Source organism: Aspergillus stella-maris (genome assembly GCF_047715825.1).
Source record: "Aspergillus stella-maris strain CBS 113639 unplaced genomic scaffold BDV14scaffold_146, whole genome shotgun sequence".
In the NCBI taxonomy this organism is placed as follows: domain Eukaryota; kingdom Fungi; phylum Ascomycota; class Eurotiomycetes; order Eurotiales; family Aspergillaceae; genus Aspergillus; species Aspergillus stella-maris.
The window spans coordinates 2,760-23,718 of NW_027396940.1; the positions used below are offsets into that span (position 1 = coordinate 2,760).

Below are 20,959 nucleotides of genomic sequence, written 5' to 3' on the forward strand. Positions count from 1 at the left end.
TTGCTATTATAAAAGGATTTAAGAAATAGTAATATTATTTTAAAGGAGTAAAGTATAAGATAGTGGTATAAATAGACTACAAGAACTTAACTTACTTTATAATAATAAAGGAGTTAAAAGGAAGATAGATTTAATAGGCACAAGAACTATTATAATATTAATTTAAGATTAAATATATTAATAGCAAGTAAAATATTACCACAGATGCCCTAAGTTAAAGACCAGACCTTATAGTTAAAGTATAGAAACCAGAGACTAATATCTTGCAATATAAAGGGGATGTTATCCAATTTAACTAGAATACTTAACTAGCCGCCACTATTATTATTAAGGATACCAAGTTTCTAGAGCACCTTAAAAGGGAACAATAGCAAGATAACAAGATCTAGAAATAGGTAGCTACCACAAAAGATAGTTACAAGGTCAAGGGAATTGTCTTTGTTAGAGAATAAATCATGGTACCAAAATTTATAATTATGGAGATTATACACCAGCACCACAATTTACTGTTTAAAGGACACCTGGGAATGGTTAAAATAATAAAAAAGATTAAATAATATTACTACTTTAGTAGAATGGCTCCACTTATTAAAAAATATATTAATAAATGCCCTAAATGCCAGAGAAACAAGCCATTTTAATATAAACCATATGGAAAACTTTAACAGATAAATGCACCTTAAAAACCATGGGAAATTATTATAGTTAATTTTATATAAGGGTTACTAGCATTTAAAGATCTAGTTATGGGAATTATATATATAAATACTATAATATGTGTATGCAAACTTACAAAATATTTAATATTATAACTAACAAGGAAGGATATTACTATAGTAGAATTAGTAGTGCTAATGCTATAAAAAGTCTTTATATAAACAGGATTACTAACAAAGTTTATATTAGATAGAGACAAGTTATTTACCTTAAAATTTTGGAAGACACTTATAAAAGCAAGTAGTATAACAATGGAAATGTCTACTACCAATTATTAATAGACTAATGGCCAGTTGGAAAGAATAATTTAATTAGTGGAACAATACCTATGGCATTACCTGGATTAGAACTAGAGTAATTGGGTAGAACTACTACCTATGGCATAGTTTGTGTTAAACAGTATATAGAATATAATAACAGGGACTATACTATACTATGTAAACTTGGGACGACACCCAAGAATAAATTAGAAGAAATTGCTAGTTAAGAACCACTTAAATTAGGCAAGAATGCAAATTAAATATATTAATGCTTTGCATGGAGCAATAGCAAAAGATATTTAATAGGTAGAATAGAAAATAAAGGCTTACTATAACAAGAAGCACGTGAACATGCTAGTTCTTTAAAAAGGGGGGAGAGTTTACCTGCTATAACAAATTAAAGGTTAAAAAAATTTTAATATTAAGAGCAAATAATCAAGCAATAAACTTAATGCCATGAAATATAGACTATTTAAGATTGTGGAAAAACTTGCAAATAACAACTATTAACTAATGCTACTAACAAGAATGCAAGTTTATCTAGTATTTTATATCTTATTATTAGAACCAACTAAAAACCCCAAGAATACCAAAGATGAAGCTAATAAAGACAAAGAATATAAAGTTAAAAAGATCCTAGATTAAAAGACTAAGAATAGTTAGATTTATTACCTGGTATAATAGAAAGGATACACACTAGAAAATAATACATGGGAACTAGTCAGGAACCTGAGTTGCCCTAAAAAGATTAAGGAATATTAAAGGCATCAATCCCTGTAAATAAGGAAGGGTTAATTAATAGGCCTGTTAAAGAAGAACTAATAGAAGCCAAAGTAGTAGCAAGCTAGTTATTATTACTAGATAAAGGAAGACCAAGGAGGGCAATTACCTGCTACTAATGTTTAGCCCTTTCTGCCTTTAACCTGCTTGCCTTTTTTACCTTCTCTTTTTCCTCCAGAGCCTTAAGCTCTTTAATTTCTTTATAGTTACAAGTAATAAAGTTACTGGCATGTTGCCACAATAACTTCTCCTGTTTTTTAAGTTAAAGGAGCTTCTGCAATAACTGCTCCTTATTACCACTTATTTTATATTAAGCCTGAACAAGCCTCTGCCACTTGCTATTAAAAAAAGTCGCCTTGAACTTAATACACTAGATTTAACCACCTTTAAAAACACAGGCCTTGCAACAAGAAGAGCCTTCCACCTTTACACATGTCTTGTTAAGACAAGAACAACAAGTACAAGGAACAACCATGATAAAGCCTTGTTTATTAAAGCAACAGATAAGTTTATTTTTCTTTATACCTAAATTGGACAACATTACAATAATTAGCCAAAGCAGCCAGGAAGAAAGGAATGAAAAACAAAAAAAGGGACTTATAAAAGGGGGGAAGTGCCAGTACTTATTAAAAAGAGCTTTGGGACAAAGCCTCAGGGAGAGGGGGATTGTCATGAACTGTTACCCCACGGCCAATTAATCAGCCGCGCCGTGCCTAGCGTGCGTGACACTACGGGATAACAACAGACCAATATCATACCCAGGGATACGACGCCAAGGATATGAGCGTGTCCAGGGCTACGCGGGGCATAGCTGGGGATACAATCCGAGTAGAGCCAAAGCTACGATGAGCGTAGACGAAGCTACGATGGATAGGATATATAAGGACAGTCACTACCCGCTGTATTTAGTTTTGTTCTTCGTGTCTTATCTTCGGAACAAGCAACATAGTTAGTTCAGTCAACGATACTACGATTGCATTTCAACGATCCTCTTCTTCTATCTTTGATCTCAGAATACCTTACAGGTCTCTTCGTGACCCTAAGCAGGACTGATCCGACCTTATCTGACAACTGCCACTCTAAGGAGCGTTTTAGAGAGCAACCCGTTGCGCCAGGAGCAAAAGACTAGAATTCTAGGACGTTAGTCCTAGAGCCGCTCTCACTTATATAATGGTTGCTTTACAGCGCCGTAACACTTTATACAGGACAACCTTTTCAAAAACATGACATATAAGGACTGGAGAGTTAGTACTAACTTAAAGGTCACTGGCTCCTGGAATCTGCACAAAGCTCTGCCCCCAAAACTCAACTTTTTTATTCTTCTTGCTTTACTTAACAGGATATTTAAAAATTGGTTACAGGTAAACTATGCAGCTGGTAATTTATTTTAAGACACTCTTGCCTGCCACTATGTTGCTTGGGGACAAAAAGCAGTATCCATTAACCTAGGGATCATGGTAAGTAGTGGCGTGGTTGCAGATAATGCGCAGATTCTTATTGGCATCAAAACCTCCTTATTACTCATGGCAAGGGGTCTGGATCTGCACCATTCCATCCAAAGGCCAATCTTCAGCCACCTGTTCCAGAGGGCAACACCCCAATTATTATCATAATCTCAGGGGCCGGAAGAAAATACCACTCCAAACCATCCAGCCATCTTAAAGGCTGCTTCTGCAGATCCAGATCAACAGACTTATCTTGTCCTTGACTGGACCTGCTTTAAAGTTAGCCAAACCCTAGGTATACCAACCACCAAGATCAGTCCCGCTAAGCCGATCCATGCATATGGAATTGACTCACTGGTGGCAGTTAACTTGAAGAATTGATTTAAAAGAGAAATTGGGGTCCGTGTCACTATTTTAGATCTCATGGGGAATGTTCCTCTCCATGAGCTTTGTGCGGCAGCAGCACGGAGTAATCGATATTAGCTAGCACTCGAACCATTAAAGCTCAATCTTGTCAAGTGGACAATTGGAGGTATTTAATACTGCATGTCACTTGTATTACTAACTAGCTTCTGCATAACTTTACGTGCCTTGCCATATTATTTGTTGAGATAGCCTCAGGCATCAGCTGGCGGTCACGTGCTCTCCGCACCACTGACTTTCCACCGATCGCCTTCTAGATAGAGAATCAAGGATCCTCATGGCGATCGCTCACCACCGAGTTCCCGACAGAATATGATCTTTATCCCAAAGCGCAAAGAAGAGATCATATAGCATATTGTCTCAGGGCCGCCATTGAGAAACTACATAAACAGAAAATAACTCCTCATTATCAACACACTTTTCAACATCACACTGCTAAACTCGCTTCTTGCAGCATCTTATCACAACTTGACCGCTTTTCAAATACCAAGTATCCTCAAATCTTCAATATGCCTCGTAGTACGTTATCCCATCCCATCCTTTCCTAACCTTATACTTACTGTTACTAACAAAATCAACCAGCCAACAATCTCCGTAGAACTCGACGCCTTGTACGCCCTTTGGATGAGAACGACAAGTGGCTGGTCAATCGATGCCTAGAGTACGCTAGGAAGGGTGAGTACGGGAACGCGATCGCAAGGTTCGTCTCGACTCGCCAGAAGGCGGAGAAGAATAACCCTATTTAGGGGATGATGCTTCGGACCTACAAGGGCGACTATGAGCGCTTCCGCGAGGGCGTGCTGGGGTTCTGGCCTTATCTTTCAATCACTGATTGAGGGAGCTCGTGTCTGTCATTCGTTATTCTACAGGGTTTATTTTGTCTAACATAGCTTTATTACTGAAAAACCGTCCCACCGGTATTGCTGAGCCGTTTCACACTTCCCTCAATCGCACACACCACCCCCTCTGTTTCTATAAAGGTCATGGCACCTTTATGGCACATTGCGTGTTTCATCTAGACTGTTGGTGTGTGTGGTAGATTGCGGGCCTGCCACGAGACAGCATGGCGTGGCAATCTAGCTGTACTATGGAACCAATCCAATAAATGCGTGCCTTTCTTGACGCGTATTCGTCCTTCTTGGACACTTTCCATGGATTCTAGTGACTGTTTTCATAGATTAAAGATTGCCTATCGCAAGTCTCCTGGTCATGTTGGAATACCAGACATCCTATAACACCCTACGACCGCGTGATAATAGCTAAGATTTTACATATATACTCTGGCTCTGACAAAAATGGAGCTGGAGAGGTTAGATATCTGGAACAACTTCAACAGGATACCAAGTGCGTCGTTTGTTTACAGTGGTTATGGAATGTTAGATACCCTCTGAGCTTGGGGAAACTACAGCCCTATTATTGCCTTTTAATCTAGGGACTGCCATATTGTCACGATACCCGCCCTTGCATGTACAACAGCCACTTATCGTGGTATCAGGACACGGGGTATATACACCACACGCAATGCCAGCTATATATTACAATTTCCATCAATCAGGATCCTCATCCCAAGGGACAAGGATATATGACAACTTGTCCATCTCCGCAAGCTGCGCCTCCAATGCGACATTTCCCTTCAGGAGCTCCTGAATCCAATCACCCACAATTTGGAGGATCTCGCTCTTTGGGAAATTCTGCCCCCTTAGCCGCGGTACCAGAAGCTTCAGCTCGGCAAACCTCTGTTTCACAAGATCCCGCCGCACCTGCTCTGATCGGATATGCGCTGCATGCCGCTTGTGTGATGGTTGCCGGGATTTTTTCCGCACCTGTTGCGTAGCAGGGCCAACCGGCGTGTCTCGCGAGCTCGTGCGGTGCCTGCGTGATCGTAACTCTTCTTGTTTTTCTTCTTGTTGTTGCGGCCGTTTCTGTCCGCACGCGTGACTGTAATGTAAAGTAACCCAGCTATGGTTGACAAGCAGCCGCGTCAGTCGGTCCTCATCGTTCAATTGGTGGTCGGTTACAGTGTAGTTCGCTTTGGACTGGAAACACGTGTCAGAGCCCCAGTTGAGCACATGCGGATTAGGCCTGCTATCGACCTCTAATGCAGTTGCGGTTGCGGTTGCGGTTGCAGTTGTAGTGTTGAATAAGGTCATAAATTGTGTGGGGGCGTGCTCCCAAGGCTCGTCGACGTCGAGAGCATAACGGCTTCGACTATATTCGCGTCCTAGGTAATGATTTGAGCATGGAGAAAGCGAGTGTTGCGCCGTGGTACATGCTACTGAGCTTGGTTTATGGAAACCAGAACATTGGTGATCGGGGCTGACTGCTACTCTATGGCCCTCCTCGTCCTGGGCCACATACAATGGTAAGCTTGCTAGTACACCGTACTTGCTGCAACGCACCTCTAATCCGTCCGTATTATAAAATTCATCTGTAGAAGTGAGTAAGAATGACAATTAACCCCCGATCGTTTCCGATTCAAGAAACACTCACAGCCGAATGGCATAGGATTCGCTGGTTGGGGATCTGGAGGCAGACTCATTACGGGCTAACGAGCAGATAGCATGGGCAGAGCTCTTTTTTTTTGTTGCCGTGAAGTATTGTGATATTTAGAGTACGCCCCCCTGGAGTCGGATCTGGGGTAATGGCGGCCCCGCAAGTGTGGGAGAAGGCGCCGGCGTGATTCCAGGATGTGGCGTGCGCTTTCGGTTGCATCCCGACCCCCGAACCCTGGGTCGCTGGGGCTTGCATAGAGTTCAAGTTTCCACAGCCCGCTGGTTCCAGCCAGATTGAAAATGATATACCTGGGTGTTTGTTCCGGTATGGGCTGTTGTGGGGGATGATTTCCTTCTTGTAGTCAGCAGAAGGCAGGGCATCCGCACGTGAGCTTTGGAAACCCTGAAACCATGCAAATTAAGTAGCGGTCGTTCGTAGAATGTACCAAAACTGGATAGCCGGGGATGCTTTTTTTTTTCCCATTCCAAGCCGATGAAGACATTCCCGACCAAGCTTGTCGAGCATCCACACTGAGAGTTCTGAGAGCTCAACTGGATGAGACAAAAGGAGTGGATGGGATGTTCACGTCACCGACGCCACCTCATGGACGGGATTGGATGCGCCCGGGTGGTTCTAATATATGGCTGCAACTATGTAGTATAGTAATAAGTGGCTCTTCCTACGGCTGGACAGCGAGACGAGAGTAAAGAAACCATTTATCGAGCAGTGGGTCGGAATCCATCCATCGTATCATTGTTTATCCCATCGGGGCGCCAGGTGATGCTTGACCGAGGGACCACCTCGAGGTAATCCAAGTTGGGCACGGGACCGTTCCAACTCCTGATCGTATCTAAGGCGCCAAAAACACACATCAATAATACATCAAGCTCAATACTGACCGCTCAACATCCCATGTTGTCTCTACTGACCCCGGCAGTCCCCGCGCCGGAACACAACCGACATAGCGGAAAGTGGCATGATAGAGCAAGCTGACGAAAGTCAAAAGTCCGCCCCAGATCTATAAAGTAGTTTATAACCGTCTATCCATCTGCCTATGCGGGTGAAAGCATGATCACGAAACCTTCTGTCCCACTACCAACTCCACGATACACACGATGACTTCAATGAACGGTCCCAATATCCCCAAGATGAACGGCAATTGGATCCTGGTCAGTGCGGATACCTTTTCCACGCGAGTGCAGCCCGCTGATTCACTGACCAGGACAAAGACCGATCGACTGGCCTCGAGGAAGTGCTGAAACTGGTAACTAGGCCACCCTGTCAAGCTCCAGTATGACAGGCAACTAACTGACGATTAGCAAGGGATCGGATGGCTCACTCGCAAGACGGTCCTCGCAGCAACGGTGACTCTGAAGATCACCCAGGAGTCCGAGGTGATAGCCCCGGCAACCGAGCCCGTGAAAGCCATTACTCTAGAACAGGTTCTGTCTGGTGGGCTTGGAGGACGGCCAGAGAAACGCTTCTTGAACTGGACCGAGTCTAAACATAACGACATTCTGTTCGGGCGGGTGGTTATCCAGAGCCACTACATTCCCGGGCTAAGCGAGTCTGGCGGCAAGATTCAGCCTGTCTTCATCGCTGCGACAACGGCATTGGATGAGAGGACTGAATCCTTCCTTAACGAAGCCGTGCTTGTTGATGGGTATTCTGATATCGCAGAGAAAAGTTTGAAGGAGTTGATTTTGCACGACTTCATCCGCAGTGAAGGCGCTGGATGGACCGCAGAGCAGGTACGCATTCACCCGCATCGTTGATGGGGCTAGGTGTTGAGTTGGGAAGCTGATTCACTACAATGTTAGGTCTGGGCCGTGGAGACAGTTGGAGGGGAAATACTGCTGACACGTCGCGTTGTGGTCGCGAAGGGTCGAGATACACAAACTGCTCGAGTCTTCTACACGCGAAGTGGTTAGATTCTCTTGCTCTGTGCAGGCGTATTATTGTGTAGATTCTGTGTCTACATTCCATTTAGAACGTTTCACCGCTTAGCGGGGTCCCTGAGGGCATCGTTGGACTCCGTTTGTTGTGGAGCATAGAGCGTATCATATTAACCAAGACTATGGGTTGTCATATTCTATTACCAGGATTTGCGCATGCTTAGCCGGTCCCTTGATGCTGTGAATAACACTGAAGATGACTTGAAACTCCTGCGTTAATATCACTCACTAGAGTGGTTGTACAATATTATTGCGAGGAATTAATGATACTGTTTCTAAAATTTCTTACCCTTTTGAACCAACTTCTTGATTCCTTAGACTGATCTCGTTAGCCGTCGCAATAGCAGATCCTTCCCAATGAAGCTGTGTGGTTAATTCTAGATGATAATACCCACGTATCTACTATAATTCTTCCTTTCTTTACACAGGTCCGTAGACAGCTGAGTATGCAATAATCTGTCTGATGTGTTGTGAAAAGAGTACTGAATCCTCTAGGAGCAGTCTTTGCTTCTGAGACTGGAGGGTGGCCATGCACGGACATTTGTCACTACATCTTCACGGCTTGCTTGCCTCAACTTGGTGTCTTATTTCTGTGCTCCCTAAACCGTACATTTTGAATTCAAGCCGGGAAAGAAGACCACCGGCAGACAGGGCATCCAGGGTAGACTTCAACCTGCTATAACACAGTGAATAGATACCGGGACCGTTGATATGTGAATGCCAACGCATTGAGGGGGGGTCGAACAGAACCAGACCATACCACAGCTACCTTGGTATGTACGGGACTGCAATCACACAAATTTACACACGCTTGCGGATGCTCATAGATGACACTGTCAACTATTTAGCATGGGTGCTCAACACTGCATGCTGCGTCAAATTACTGTATAACATACACGTCGACCACTATACATTGAACAGGGAGAGCAAGAAAATACACGCGCCAGCGGAGGTAACGGGGCAAAAACAAAAGCAAACATTGGCACTTCCAGATGGTCACCCCGGTCTATCGACTGAGAATGCTGGCTTGCAGCGCAGCCAAGTAGCTTTTAAGGTCCGCGAGGGTGAGTCTTCCAGTGGTCATTGACCGTGTCACCCCCAAAATTCCGATACACAAAAGAGCCACGAGTAAGATGGCAGATGATGATGTGCGCGATGATGGCTTGGCGATTTTCTGGGCCCGCAAATCGAGTCAGTACGATGATACCGGTGGCGGGATGGGATCACAGGTAGAGTAGTACAGAGTAGAGTAGAGTATGAGAGGGACGCATTGAACTAACCCTGATATTCCAATCAGACCAGATTGGAAAGAGACTCCTCCACCAGTAGTGCCCCTGCGTCCACGGGTAGGACATAGAGTTCCACTTCTTGTCATTCAGGTACCACTATCAGACCCAACCGTTAGTAAAAAAAAAGTACTGTCACGTACAGGTGATAGTCAGACGTACAGAGACACAGCCTGCATTCCAAACACGATTGCTCAACGCGTCCTGCACCCAGTATACGTAGTCGTGCTCAGCCTTGAGCTTCACCTCAACCGAAGCAGCATTGCCGTCGAGAACTGGCTTTAGAACACGAAGCGCATAATTGATCGAGCTGGCATCCATTCATATTCGTTAGTGGAGGGTTGGGGGAAGGGATATAATCAATTTTCAAGCGGCATAACGTACTTTTCCGCGGCCATCATGGCCGATGTATGTCCCGTCGCCGCATTCGGGCCTAGCAGCATGAAGAAATTGGGGAACCCGCTCATTGCAGAGCAGTTGTAGGCCGCGGGCCCGTCGTACTTTTTTGTCCAGTGCTGCGAGACCGTCTCGGCGTTACGCCCGACAACATCCATGTATGGGATGAACTTGTTTGTCTGGAAGCCCGTAGCAAGCACAATCACGTCCGCGGGGACGAACCCTTTATCTGTCTCGAGGCCGTCGGCGGTGATCCGTTGGGCTTTGGCGTCGGTGAGCAGGACTTTATCGCTGTGCAGGCAGCCAAGGTAGCCCGGGTCGAAGATCCGTCGCTGAGGTTTTTCGATATTAGCAGGTGGGGCTTGGCTGCTCTGTTGTATGTGTAGGTGTATACCTTGCATCCGACATCAAAACCCGGAATCAGGAGGTCATGGTACTTCTCCGGGCTCGCCTCGCGCATGTACCTTTCCACTTGCCTGCGTCGCTTTTTGCGCAGCCTCGCCGCCGCTTTGGTCATCGGGAACAAACGAAAGTCGTTCTCGGCAATGAGGAAAATATGGAGCCGGTGCAGCTTCATGGTCAGTGGGACATAGCGAAATATCCACTGCAGGATGGGCGGATAGGAAAAGTTTGGAGCCTGGAAGATCCAGTGTTTCGTGCGGACGATCTGCGTGACCGACTTGATCTTTGGATTGTTGATGAGTGCAGGCACGATTTGCGCTCCGGTGCCTACAGACTGTCGTGTCAGATGTGTTCTGATTATACGGGAGAAGATGCCCAGACTCAAGGGAAGCGCGTACAGCCGTTACCGATGACAACGATATTCTTCCCCTCGAGATCCACGCTGTGATCCCACCGCGCCGAGTGGAAGATACTGCCGTCAAAGTCTGCGGTGCCGGGAATCTCAATTGGCCGCGGCTCAACCAACTGCCCGGTTGCTGCAAAGAGGACTTGGCATTCGTGCGTATATTCGCGACCTGTGGCTCGGTCACGCAGGTGCAGGAGCCACCGCGCAGCATCTTCCCGCCAGACACTCTGGACCACCTCGGTCCCAAAGATCATTTTGCGGCACAGGTTGTAGGTATCCACCACATCATCAACGTACGCCTTGATCTCGTCGTTCGAAGGCATGAGCTTCGTCCAGTTTGGGTTTGGCGCGAAGGAGAAGCTGTACAGCGCGCTCGGGACGTCGCAGCCGCATCCTAAGCGGGAGCACGGGGGAGTAAGCCGGGCGGGGCACAGCAAGAAAAGGGTAAGTACCTGGGGCAGAACGCACCAGGATAGGTATTGATGTACCATGTTCCTCCGGTACCTGGATGGCGTTCGAAGAACCGGATATCGTCGAGGTTGTACCATCGCTTCAGCGTTGCTCCTAGGGCAACGGCCGACAGCCCGGCGCCGACGCAGGCGATCTGGCTGTAGGAGGGAGGATCGGTGTGGTTGGAAGTCATGGTGCAGTTTATGACGGACGTAGTAACTTCACAATGTGCCGCTTTCCATCCATCTTAGCTTAAGTACAAAATATTGAACGAATGGACTCTGTTGTCTCCGCATCCATCAGACGATTCCGGAACCCATCCGTGCATAAACTGAAGCGAGGTATGGCATGTGCAGAGCAGCATCGCCTTCAGCCCGAGGTATGGCACGTTGCTAGATGTCACACATCTCAGTCAATGTCGCCGGTGGTCCGGATGGGTTCCGGCCTCTTCGGACTCGTTCCGGCAAGCCAGATGAACAATATCTCATAGACTCACATGCTCTGCTTGCTTGAGAAAATGCGTATATAGCCCGTAAGGGCAATCAAGCCACGAGGACCATCAAACTCGGTTATAAACGATAGTCTACGTCGTGCCATACTCGACCAAGCAGCCATGAATCTCGACCTCCACTACCAAATGCAGAGCGCTTGGACCCGTGTCTTGGGGACTTACCGACCAGGCACAATCGAGCTAGCAGGCTCGATCGTCACACAATTCGTTGGATTCGTCGCCCCCGCCACGCTCTACATGCTAATCGACGTGGTGTTCCCTCGCTTCTCGCAGCGCCACAAGATCCAAATCGCGCGGCGCCAACCCACCAGCGCGCAGATCGCGCACTGCATCAAGATCACCCTCCTTAACCACGCCTGGGTCGTTACCCTGCACGCCGCGCTCGTCTATGCCGTCGGGATCGACAAGGCGATGCTCAATCTCGACCCGACCATCCCAGGCTGGCGAACACTGGTCGGTGACTTCATCTTCGGCCTGCTGGCCCGCGAGATCTCATTCTACTACGTCCATCGCATTCTGCATCACCCCAGACTCTACCCGCACATCCACAAGATGCATCACAAGTACACCGCGCCCGTGGCATTCGCCGCCGAGTATGCGCACCCGGTCGAGCATTTGCTCGCCAATGTCCTACCCATCACGCTGCCGTTGTACCTCAAGGGCGCGCATTTCGTCTCAATTATGCTCTTTGGCGTGTTTGAGCTCTGGGAGGCCGCCGCTGACCACAGTGGCTACGACTTTCTGAAACTACCTCCTGCAGAACTGCATGACCTGCACCATGAGAAGTTCCGTGTCAATTATGGCACGATTGGCTTGATGGATTGGATTCATGGAACGGATGTTGTCGGGTGGGATAGTGGGAAGGTAAAGAAGAATGCATGATGCCTGGATGTGAAGTCCGCCAGGATCGAGACGTGAATGGCAGCCGGGTGCTGATGGCGAACAGAGTGGATGGTTTTGGCGCTAGCTGCAGAGGTAGACACTGCACTTATTGTGGCTTACTATTCATCAATTAGCCTCTCACGGAGCGGATGTATTGTGCATGTTTACTAGTCAATTTATATGTTCTACATCCTTACGGTGTACCCTATAGCATGTATATTAAGCAACTGGGAGTCATCATGTGAAGTAAAAATAGATCTGCACCCGGAACGGATTAGGGACTGCGCTTCCCATCGCGCTGATTTGCGGCGAAGAATGATATCCACACCTATAAGACGAGCCTTGCTGCACGCGGGAGATACAGTATGTTTTGTATATGGAGTCCCATAAGCAAGCCTTCCATCTCAGGGTAACACCTTGGCTGTTGAGCTCGGAACCCTGGAAGACACACATATTCGTATCTTGGGACGGGTGCGGCGACTGTATTTGGCACAAGTTAGCTGCCCTGTTAGGGGGCAGATGGACCGGACCTATTTAAAACACCATCGCAACGCGCAGCGCCCTGATGAGACAAGATACGACCAGCGAGGTACATTGACTTCCAGCTCGTGCTCCTGGTGTTCCCGGGTGAGCATCGTTCCCCATTGCACTGCGTAACTGATCTAAGCATTATTGACTGAAATCAGGCAACTTCGGAAGGCCCCTGTTTCAACGAACCCCTTACCGATGAGGTCATGCATGTTCAACCGTGATGGTCCTGTCATAGTCGGTGTAGCTCGCAAGAATCAATGTTTTGGGAAAGTCGGCATCGCGTCGGAGACCGCGCGTTAGGTCCGGCGTTCGCAAGGGCGGTATGGAGGAGGGAAGTGAGGAAGTCAATTCATCTAGGCTACTCTATAGCAGGGTGGCCGGGACCAACCCGACTCCAGAGGTACGTGTGCGATCCTCTCCATACCCCAGCTCGACCCCAGAGGACAGGTTGAGCGGGGGATTTCTGTTTTTGCTGGGGTGTGGAGCAGATCGTCTAGGCTGCAGCTGGCGTCCCTTCCATACCAAATAATTCAGAGGTCAGGTGCGTGCGTATGGCGCAATGCCTGTAATTATGTATATACGCAACCACGTCAGCTACCCGGTCATTGGGAATCTGCGGAGCCCTACACGCAGGTTGGCAAAATATCCAGAGTATTCTTACCCCGCCACAGCTTCCTATCCATACTTTCAACCCGTTGATATCCACCTCTGCGACGGCGCATTTCCGCCTCGGACTGTGCGCGGCAAAACATGGCTGAGGATTCCCTGCTAATCTCCTTTCTTCCGCCCCTGGCCATGCCCGTATCGGATGCAAAAAGATTACAGCCGCATTAGTGGGAGGTTATCCGGGCATTGGCCGACATCGCAATCCCAAGTATTCCCCGGAGCAGTAACGCGAATGCAACTCCTAGTGTTCGTCCCCCATTGTCAGCGGATTCATCCCCGGAGAGGGGAGATAATCCGCAAGGCGCCGTCGCGCCGTCAGACTATGCCGAATGGTACCTCGGGGAAGCTCTGTCCTCGTTGGATGGCTTCCAGGAGTTCATCGAGCGACTCTTCAGTCAGTATATTCATCCGGAAGGCCGGAGGGGGATTTCGTTGATTTTAAACGCTCTAAGGTATGAAGGACATGGAAATGTCAAGCTACGTAAAAGAGGAAAGAAAGACAATCTTTTTTTTCTTTCTTTCTTTCTCGTCCATCCACATCGCTAACCCGCGCAGCTCTCGCGCAGGATCTTTGCTCCTCACCGGAAGCGCGACTCCGCTGCATCGCCAGCCATACGAAGTGCGCGAAGCGATCTTCCAGGGCATGAGGAACTCCCGGCTTCCACCGCTGCGCCTTGTGTCACGCGTCCTGCTGCTCGTCTTCAAAAGAGCGTGGACAACGCTGAGCCCCAGCATTCCTGCTGTTCTGAGACTGAGTACCGCGTCGTCCGTCCATCTCAAGCGCGCCGAAGGGTCCGTCTACGATTTCCTCCAATTCCCGCCCGCTGCCGCCAATGATAACGAGAAAGAAAGTGTCGTGTCGATCGAGACCGACGTCGTGATTGTAAACAGCGGATGCGGCGGTAGCGTCGCAGCGAAGAACCTCGCCGAGGCAGGCTACCGCGTCGTGGTCGTCGAAAAGTCATACTATTTCCCGACCTTGGCGTTCCCCATGCCGCCACTGGAAGGCAACCTCAACCTGTACGAGAGCGGCGGGCTCCTCGCGACGGACGATGGCAACATGGCGGTCCTCGCTGGGTCCAGCTGGGGTGGAGGGGGCACGATCAAATGGTCTGCCTCTCTTGCGCCTCAGGGGTACCTGCGCGAGCAGTGGGCAGCGGGCCCGCATGGACTGGACCTATTCATATCGCATGCATTTCAGGCCTCCATCGACCGGGTCAGCGACAGGATGGGCGTGGACGACGCGCTGATTGAGCACAGCTTTGGGAATGAGCTCGTGCTGAGCGCCGCGCAGAAACTCGTTTACAATGCGAAAGCCGTGCCGCAGATCACAGGGAACGGGAAGCATTTCTGCGGCCACTGTCACCTGGGATGCGCTTCTGCTATGAAAAAGGGCCCGAGGGAGAGACATTCTTGGCCGACGCCGCGCAGAGAGGTGCTACCTTCATCGAGGGGTTTGAAGCGCATAAAATCATTCTGAAGCCATCGCCTGACAGAGGCCACGGGGAGGCGCTGGCGAGCGGCATCGAAGGGACGTGGACATCCCGCGCATTTCATTTTGGGCAGGCCCAGGAAAAAGGCCTCCGTACCCTAGCGTCCGTCGACGTGTAGAGATCCACTCCAACACTGTGATTGTAGCGTGCGGATTGCTCCAGAGCCCTCTTTTGCTGCGACAGAGTGGCCTGCGAAATTAGCATATTGGTCGGCATTTATATCTGCACCCAGGTACGCACGGAGTTCCAGATTCCAAAAGTGATTATCACGGATAGCTGGGCTAATATAAATCTGCTCTAGTTCTCGCCTCGGTTGCGGTCTTTAATCGCGACGTTCGTCCCTGGGAAGGGTCTGCGCTCACCATGGTGACCAGCAACTGGGAGAATATGGACGGCAAGGGCCACGGGGTCAAGATTAAGACTTTAGCAATGCTCCCATCCTCGGTGCTGCCACTTCTGCCATGGCGCAGCACGGCAGATTTTAAGGACCTGGCGTCCAAGATGGGCCGGATGGCCGGGTTTATCTGTCTGTGTCGAGATCGCGACAGCGGGCGTGTGTACCCGATTCCCACGGACGGCAGGTGTAGAATTGAGTACGCGACGTCGGCCTTTGACAAGAAACACCTGGTCGAGGGCCTGATTGCCTGCGCTAAAATAGCTTGCGTCTCGGGGGCGACGGAATACCGCACCACATCTTCACAGATCCCCCCATTATACTTTTCCCGAAAAGCACCAGCTCAGAATGAGACCGATGATACCACTGGCCCGCGTCCGCAGGACGACTTGAACAACGAGGCTCTAAGAGAGTGGATCGCGACAGTCCGGGGTCTCGCGCCTCTTAAGAACGAAAAGGCGGTTTTCGCAAGTGCGCATCAGATGGGGAGCGGCCGCATGGGGACCTCGCCGCAGCACAGTGTCATGGATGCCGACGCTCGGATTTGGGGCACAGGAGGGCTCTATGCGTGCGACGCCTCTGTTATCCCCAGCGCCAGCGGTGTAAACCCAATGATCGCCAACATGGCCCTTGCGGATTGCACCAGTCGCAGGATCGCTGTTGTTCTCCGAGAGAGGTTGACAGCAAACCCACGACCGAACCTGTAGAGTCTGGGCAATGTGTTATAGTATTCTTGAGGAGGCCTCTGCTGATCTGTATATAAGCAAATCCCTGACTTCTGAGAAACGGAATTGGGTAATAATCCAATATGGCAATGATGGCTATTTGATGTCCGTGACCTAGTTAGTTTCCATGCCTCGTATATGCTCTACTTTGTACGGCTTAAGAGGTCGATATTGCAGTATGTGCTGACAAGTTACACATGACTAGTTATGTCCTTTCTGTTTAGTCCTCTTCTCTTCTTCATTCTGTTTCTTTTCTTCTCTTCTTTTTTTTTTTTTCTCCTTTCCGCGACGACTGCACCCAAAGGCCCGCAACGCCCAATTTTGAGCTACAACACCCGACTACTGCGACTATCAAGCAATGCCACCCACTACCGGTCTCACTGAACAAGTCTGCCAGTCTTCGGATCGATATCCTGCCGCCCTTTGAAATCCACCTTCAGAGACTTTGTACCACCGCGGACCAAATCCTGGAACCAATCTGGCGCCCCTCGCTACATAGGTCGTCTCAGCAACAGTCAAACACCTGAAGGGAGTGCCGGAGGGCGGGTCATATATCTCACCAAGCCTGCAAAGGATCGGAAGATGCCTGGCAAAAACACCGTTTGGCTGAGCCCACTATCCAATACATCCACGATGGCATCTACGACGGTCTCGGTGTGTAGGAGAGGCATAAGGAACCGAGACTGGTTCGTCTCGCCTTTGAAAAGCGGCGTTTTTGTGAAGCTCAGCACGGCGAGAGAGGTGCGGACCTTGGGCGCATTCGCGACGCGGAGCTCTTGTGAAAGACACTGGTGCATAGCAAAGAAGTACAGAGTTAGCGGAGAGGAGGTTTGGGCATAATAGGTAGCAGACAGGCAGTGGGGCAGGGGGAGGATCTAGAACTACCTCGTGAAATGCGATCAATCCAGCCTTCGACGCTGCGTAGTCGGCTAGCCCTGCCGGCGGGATATACGCGCTCACCGAGGCGACATTGAAGATGTGGCCATGGTCCTGCCAGATCATCGCTGGGAGAAATTCCCTTGTAAGAAGAAACGGCGCCAGTAGATTGGTTTTCAAGGTAATGCTGTTGTCGCCGTAAGTGCCCTTGACAATAGTCCGGCCACGAGAGAGACCGGCATTATTCACTATGGCAGGCAGAAGGAAATTATTAGCTAGCGCGCGAAGAAGTGAGCATAGATCATGGTTTACACTGACGTAGCACGGTTGGGTTACCAAGTTCTGATCGGATCTTCTCGCAGACAGTGGTGATCTCTTGCTTGTTGCTGAGGTCGCATTTGTAGTAAAGAATGTGTTTGTTCTCTTCAAGATAACATTAGCAACAGCCCTCTCTCTCTGTGTGTGTATTTGGACGATCAAGAGAAGATCATTTCAAATAAGTATGTTAACTACCTGGCTCGTAGGTCAAGGGAATAATATCAATGACCACAACGCGTGCGCCCATGGCAGCAAGCCGCTGAGCGACGCCTGCACCAATGCCGCCGCTGCCTCCAGTAACGACCACCAGCTCCTTGTTCCAATTCCACGACCTATCGAGAACCCAGTTGTTCCGCACCTTTATACTCAGCCAATTGTTGACCCACAAGAGGACACTGGCGGCCGTGGTGAGCCGGATAACCTTCTCGTATGGAGTGATTGAGCTGATGCTCCCTCTGCGCACCAGGTGCAGGAATATCAAGGTAAAAAGTGGGTGAAGGATTGATTTCCGTAGAGCCTTGACTATTGGGTCGATGTAAAGGCCCTCGCGGGGGAGGAAGCCTCGGTTCGCAGCGGTTGTCATGGTTTGGGAGCGAGGGGGAGGAGCCGGGCAAGAGCAGTTGCAAGGTGGCTGTGCCTTTGTACAATAGCTTTGGTGGCAGCCTTGATAAGAAAGGGTCTCTTAAAGCTCCTTTCTCAAAGTTCTCATACGTCAGGCAGTGACATTTCCGAATCAAGCTCGGAAGCAACCCGGCGGGTGCTGTCAGGGACAGGAAAGAGTCCAACCGCACGGCACAGCTGGCTGGAAGCTTTCCGGAGGCTTTTTCTTGTTATATTTGCGGACTTGAATGGATAAACGTCACGGAGCTAGTTCCTCACCCCCTTCACCGCGCAAATCATAATCACCGGCTGCTGGGGGTCACTCGAGAGATGAAAGGTATGTGGGCTCTTTTTCACGGATATCCATGCAATGCTTCCTGTCTCGATCTGCTTGAGATAGTTCATCGTTACGCCTCTAAATGAACGTCCCCGACAGCCGGGGATCGGCTCGTCAAAGACGCTGTAGGTGATACTTGCGAGGGCTTGGTCGACTAGAGGACTTGATAGCTATGTATGTTTCTATTCATAGCTATGTTAATGTTATATTACAGCAAGGGGCACTTCTCCACCAATAAGCAGATAGAATGCTCCGATTTCTAATCACCATCCAGTATGGCTTTGGGATGCTAAAGTAATGGTCCGTGAATAAACCATGTTTAGAGGGTTTTTCTTCGAGAGCACCTTACAAACAAGGGAAAGGTGGTGCTCTCATTGCGCAGATATATATAAATGTAGATGGTCCGGCTAAACTACACAGCTCCGCCGCCCCACCGACTCGCCAGCCCCGGAAACAACTTGAGCGCATTCTTAAAATTGATCATATCTCTCAGCTCCTGACTCATCTCATAGCCTTCCAACTCCTCCAAAAATGCCGGGTACGCCGTGATAGGTGCGTAGGGGAAGTCACTTCCATACAAGATGTGGTCATGCGGCACCAGTTTCAAGAGCATATCCAGCACCTGCGGCGAGGAGCTGAGCGCGAGGTCAAAGTGAAAGCTGCGGAAGGACTCCATTGTCTTGTCGTGTGTTGTCCCTATGCGGTGCGAGACCGCAAAGTCGGGGGCTTTCTTCATTGGCGTCGCCACGCGCGAGATCAGGTAGGGGAGCGCCCCGCCCGCGTGCGAGAGGATCACCTTGCAGTCCGGGTACTTGACCCGGGTTCCGTTGACGATCATGTCCATTGCCGTGCGGGTTGTCTCGTGAGGGTAATCGATCGCGGGCTGTGGGAGCTTTGGGTTGATCGGGTGGGTGTCGACTGGGTGTGTCGGGTGGATGAAGACCACGCAGCGGCGGCGGTTCAGCTCTGCCCAGATGGGCTCGACGTCTGCGTGGCCGAGATAGGTGTTGGACGAGCCGTATCGGGTGAAGACGGTGACGCCGTCGGCGTGGAGCGTGTCCAGCCCGTATGCAATCTCGGCGAGGGTGTCCTCGGTGTCAAGGATATTCGGCAGCGAGACAAAGAAAGCGAACCGCTCCGGGTCCTTATTACGGAGATCCGCGGAGTATTCATTGAGTTGTCTGGCTAGCTGGGCGCGGCGCTGGCGGTCTGGAAGAATACAGGCGCCGGGGGCTGTCACAGAGAGCACGGCAGTCTGCACACCGACGCGCTTCATCAACAGCTTGGAGGCCAGAGGGTTCCAGGTAGGCGTGGGCCAGCCGCTGGGATCGCCACCTTGCTCCTCAACGGCTGTACGGTGGTTAGAGCGATGTCAAGTCGCTTTCATAAGGAAGCTAGCTTACCCTTGGCATAGAAGGGAGGCACGCAATGATGGTGGGTGTCGATTTTATTCACTGGCGGCCTGTGACTCCAGCCAATGGCCTTTTCGCGCAGCCAGTCAAGGGTGTGCTCGTTCATTGTGGTCAGTAAACTGGGCTTACATAGGTAGGTGACCAGGAGGAGGGCAAGAGGAAGCGATATAAGCGGCAGCATCGGCATCGGGACAACCGCGATGACGACGCTCGGCGTGCGCTGCGGCTGCGCTTATGAATGGCTGTCCGGAACCATTCCGGTGGCGGGAGCCCTAGACCAGCACGCTTGCCGTGATAACCGGCCAGCATTTGTGTGTGCGTGTTACGCATCGCTATCGATCGGATCCCAGCCGACTCAGAAGCTAATTTATATCGTTGTCATGGATGGGGATGAACTGGTCGAACTTATTGCAAGCCGCAGACCACCATGAGCGACCCCATTCACACGCAACTCGCAGCAGCGGCCAGAGAAAACCCAGCAACTGCGACTGTCCTAACTGTACTCGCATGCCTGGTAGCAACCTTCCTCACCATCCGAGAGATATTTACTCCGGTTGGAAACCGTAAAGCACCCCCAGGCAAGGAATGGAAGCTTCCCCCTGGACCTCGCGGGCTGCCAATTCTTGGAAGCCTGCTGGACTTTCGCAAAATTCGAGATGATCCAGATCATCTTCTGGTGCGTGAAAATGCCCAAGTGTCCCCCCATTCCTACGTGGGAAGTGAAAGGGGAAAAATGGCGCTGACCGATGCAGAATACTGATCTTGCCAAATATGGAGAGATTCAAGACCTGGGTCTTGCTCAACAGCAAGCGAGTCGTCGCCGAGATCATCGCGAAACGCGGCTCCCTCACCAACGGCAGAAGCCCCATGCCAATCGCAAGTGGGGTCGTCAGCCGCAACGGACGCTCTCTGCTCCTCCCTCCATCCGGGTGGACCGAGAAGCGACGAGTCATGCACTCCCTCTTGAACGGGACCGCGCTGAAGCAGTATGGCTCGTGGCAGGAACTTGAGAGTACCCAGATGCTCGCGGAATACCTGTTTCAACCGAAACGATGGTATCTGCATCATTATCGCTACGCAAACTCTGTTGTCCATCGCATTGCGCTTGGAGAGCGGCTCGTCAAGACAGGGAAAGAGCTCGCTGATCTGCAAGACGTTGTCACGCAGTTCGTTGGCAGCATCGGGAGTAGCCTGATCGACT

At 49.7% G+C, this 20,959-nt stretch overlaps 8 protein-coding genes across 8 annotated transcripts; 4 read left to right on the top strand and 4 right to left on the bottom strand.

Moving 5' to 3' along the window:
• Positions 1-5,172: 5,172 nt before the first annotated feature.
• BDV14DRAFT_194375 (uncharacterized protein) lies at positions 5,173-6,530 on the bottom strand (the record flags this gene model as incomplete). The annotated part of the gene is made up of 2 exons (XM_073771914.1): positions 5,173-5,833; positions 6,505-6,530. 2 exons carry the CDS (start codon positions 6,528-6,530, stop codon positions 5,173-5,175), a joined length of 687 nt encoding a protein of 228 aa, XP_073621638.1.
• Positions 6,531-7,233: 703 nt separating this feature from the next.
• Positions 7,234-8,049, top strand: BDV14DRAFT_194376 (uncharacterized protein; the record flags this gene model as incomplete). The annotated part of the gene is made up of 4 exons (XM_073771915.1): positions 7,234-7,287; positions 7,341-7,382; positions 7,438-7,869; positions 7,939-8,049. The coding sequence occupies 4 exons, from the start codon at positions 7,234-7,236 to the stop codon at positions 8,047-8,049; spliced, it is 639 nt and encodes a 212-aa protein (XP_073621639.1).
• Positions 8,050-9,079: 1,030 nt separating this feature from the next.
• On the bottom strand, positions 9,080-11,206 carry BDV14DRAFT_206403 (flavin-containing monooxygenase; the record flags this gene model as incomplete). The annotated part of the gene is made up of 7 exons (XM_073774910.1): positions 9,080-9,247; positions 9,354-9,458; positions 9,522-9,669; positions 9,744-10,087; positions 10,150-10,484; positions 10,556-10,957; positions 11,032-11,206. 7 exons carry the CDS (start codon positions 11,204-11,206, stop codon positions 9,080-9,082), a joined length of 1,677 nt encoding a protein of 558 aa, XP_073621640.1.
• A 576-nt stretch (positions 11,207-11,782) lies between these two features.
• On the top strand, positions 11,783-12,615 carry BDV14DRAFT_186258 (sterol desaturase family protein). The gene has a single exon (XM_073770785.1). The coding sequence runs from the start codon at positions 11,936-11,938 to the stop codon at positions 12,404-12,406; it is 471 nt and encodes a 156-aa protein (XP_073621641.1). The 5' UTR covers positions 11,783-11,935; the 3' UTR covers positions 12,407-12,615.
• Positions 12,616-13,687: 1,072 nt separating this feature from the next.
• Positions 13,688-16,197, top strand: BDV14DRAFT_207568 (uncharacterized protein; the record flags this gene model as incomplete). The annotated part of the gene is made up of 7 exons (XM_073775161.1): positions 13,688-13,738; positions 13,772-14,055; positions 14,159-14,964; positions 14,997-15,138; positions 15,183-15,237; positions 15,298-15,328; positions 15,398-16,197. The coding sequence occupies 7 exons, from the start codon at positions 13,688-13,690 to the stop codon at positions 16,195-16,197; spliced, it is 2,169 nt and encodes a 722-aa protein (XP_073621642.1).
• A 395-nt stretch (positions 16,198-16,592) lies between these two features.
• On the bottom strand, positions 16,593-17,992 carry BDV14DRAFT_194380 (short chain dehydrogenase/reductase family protein; the record flags this gene model as incomplete). Its single annotated transcript, XM_073771916.1, has 5 exons — positions 16,593-16,706; positions 16,776-17,003; positions 17,101-17,339; positions 17,410-17,514; positions 17,605-17,992. The coding sequence occupies 5 exons, from the start codon at positions 17,990-17,992 to the stop codon at positions 16,593-16,595; spliced, it is 1,074 nt and encodes a 357-aa protein (XP_073621643.1).
• A 605-nt stretch (positions 17,993-18,597) lies between these two features.
• On the bottom strand, positions 18,598-19,949 carry BDV14DRAFT_186262 (amidohydrolase family protein). Its single transcript, XM_073770786.1, has 2 exons — positions 19,750-19,949; positions 18,598-19,696 (listed from the first exon to the last, which is right to left on the bottom strand). The coding sequence occupies exons 1-2, from the start codon at positions 19,943-19,945 to the stop codon at positions 18,759-18,761; spliced, it is 1,134 nt and encodes a 377-aa protein (XP_073621644.1). The 5' UTR covers positions 19,946-19,949; the 3' UTR covers positions 18,598-18,758.
• An 85-nt stretch (positions 19,950-20,034) lies between these two features.
• Positions 20,035-20,959, top strand: BDV14DRAFT_31830 (uncharacterized protein). Its single transcript, XM_073776528.1, has 2 exons — positions 20,035-20,434; positions 20,511-20,959. Exons 1-2 carry the CDS (start codon positions 20,186-20,188, stop codon positions 20,766-20,768), a joined length of 507 nt encoding a protein of 168 aa, XP_073621645.1. The 5' UTR covers positions 20,035-20,185; the 3' UTR covers positions 20,769-20,959.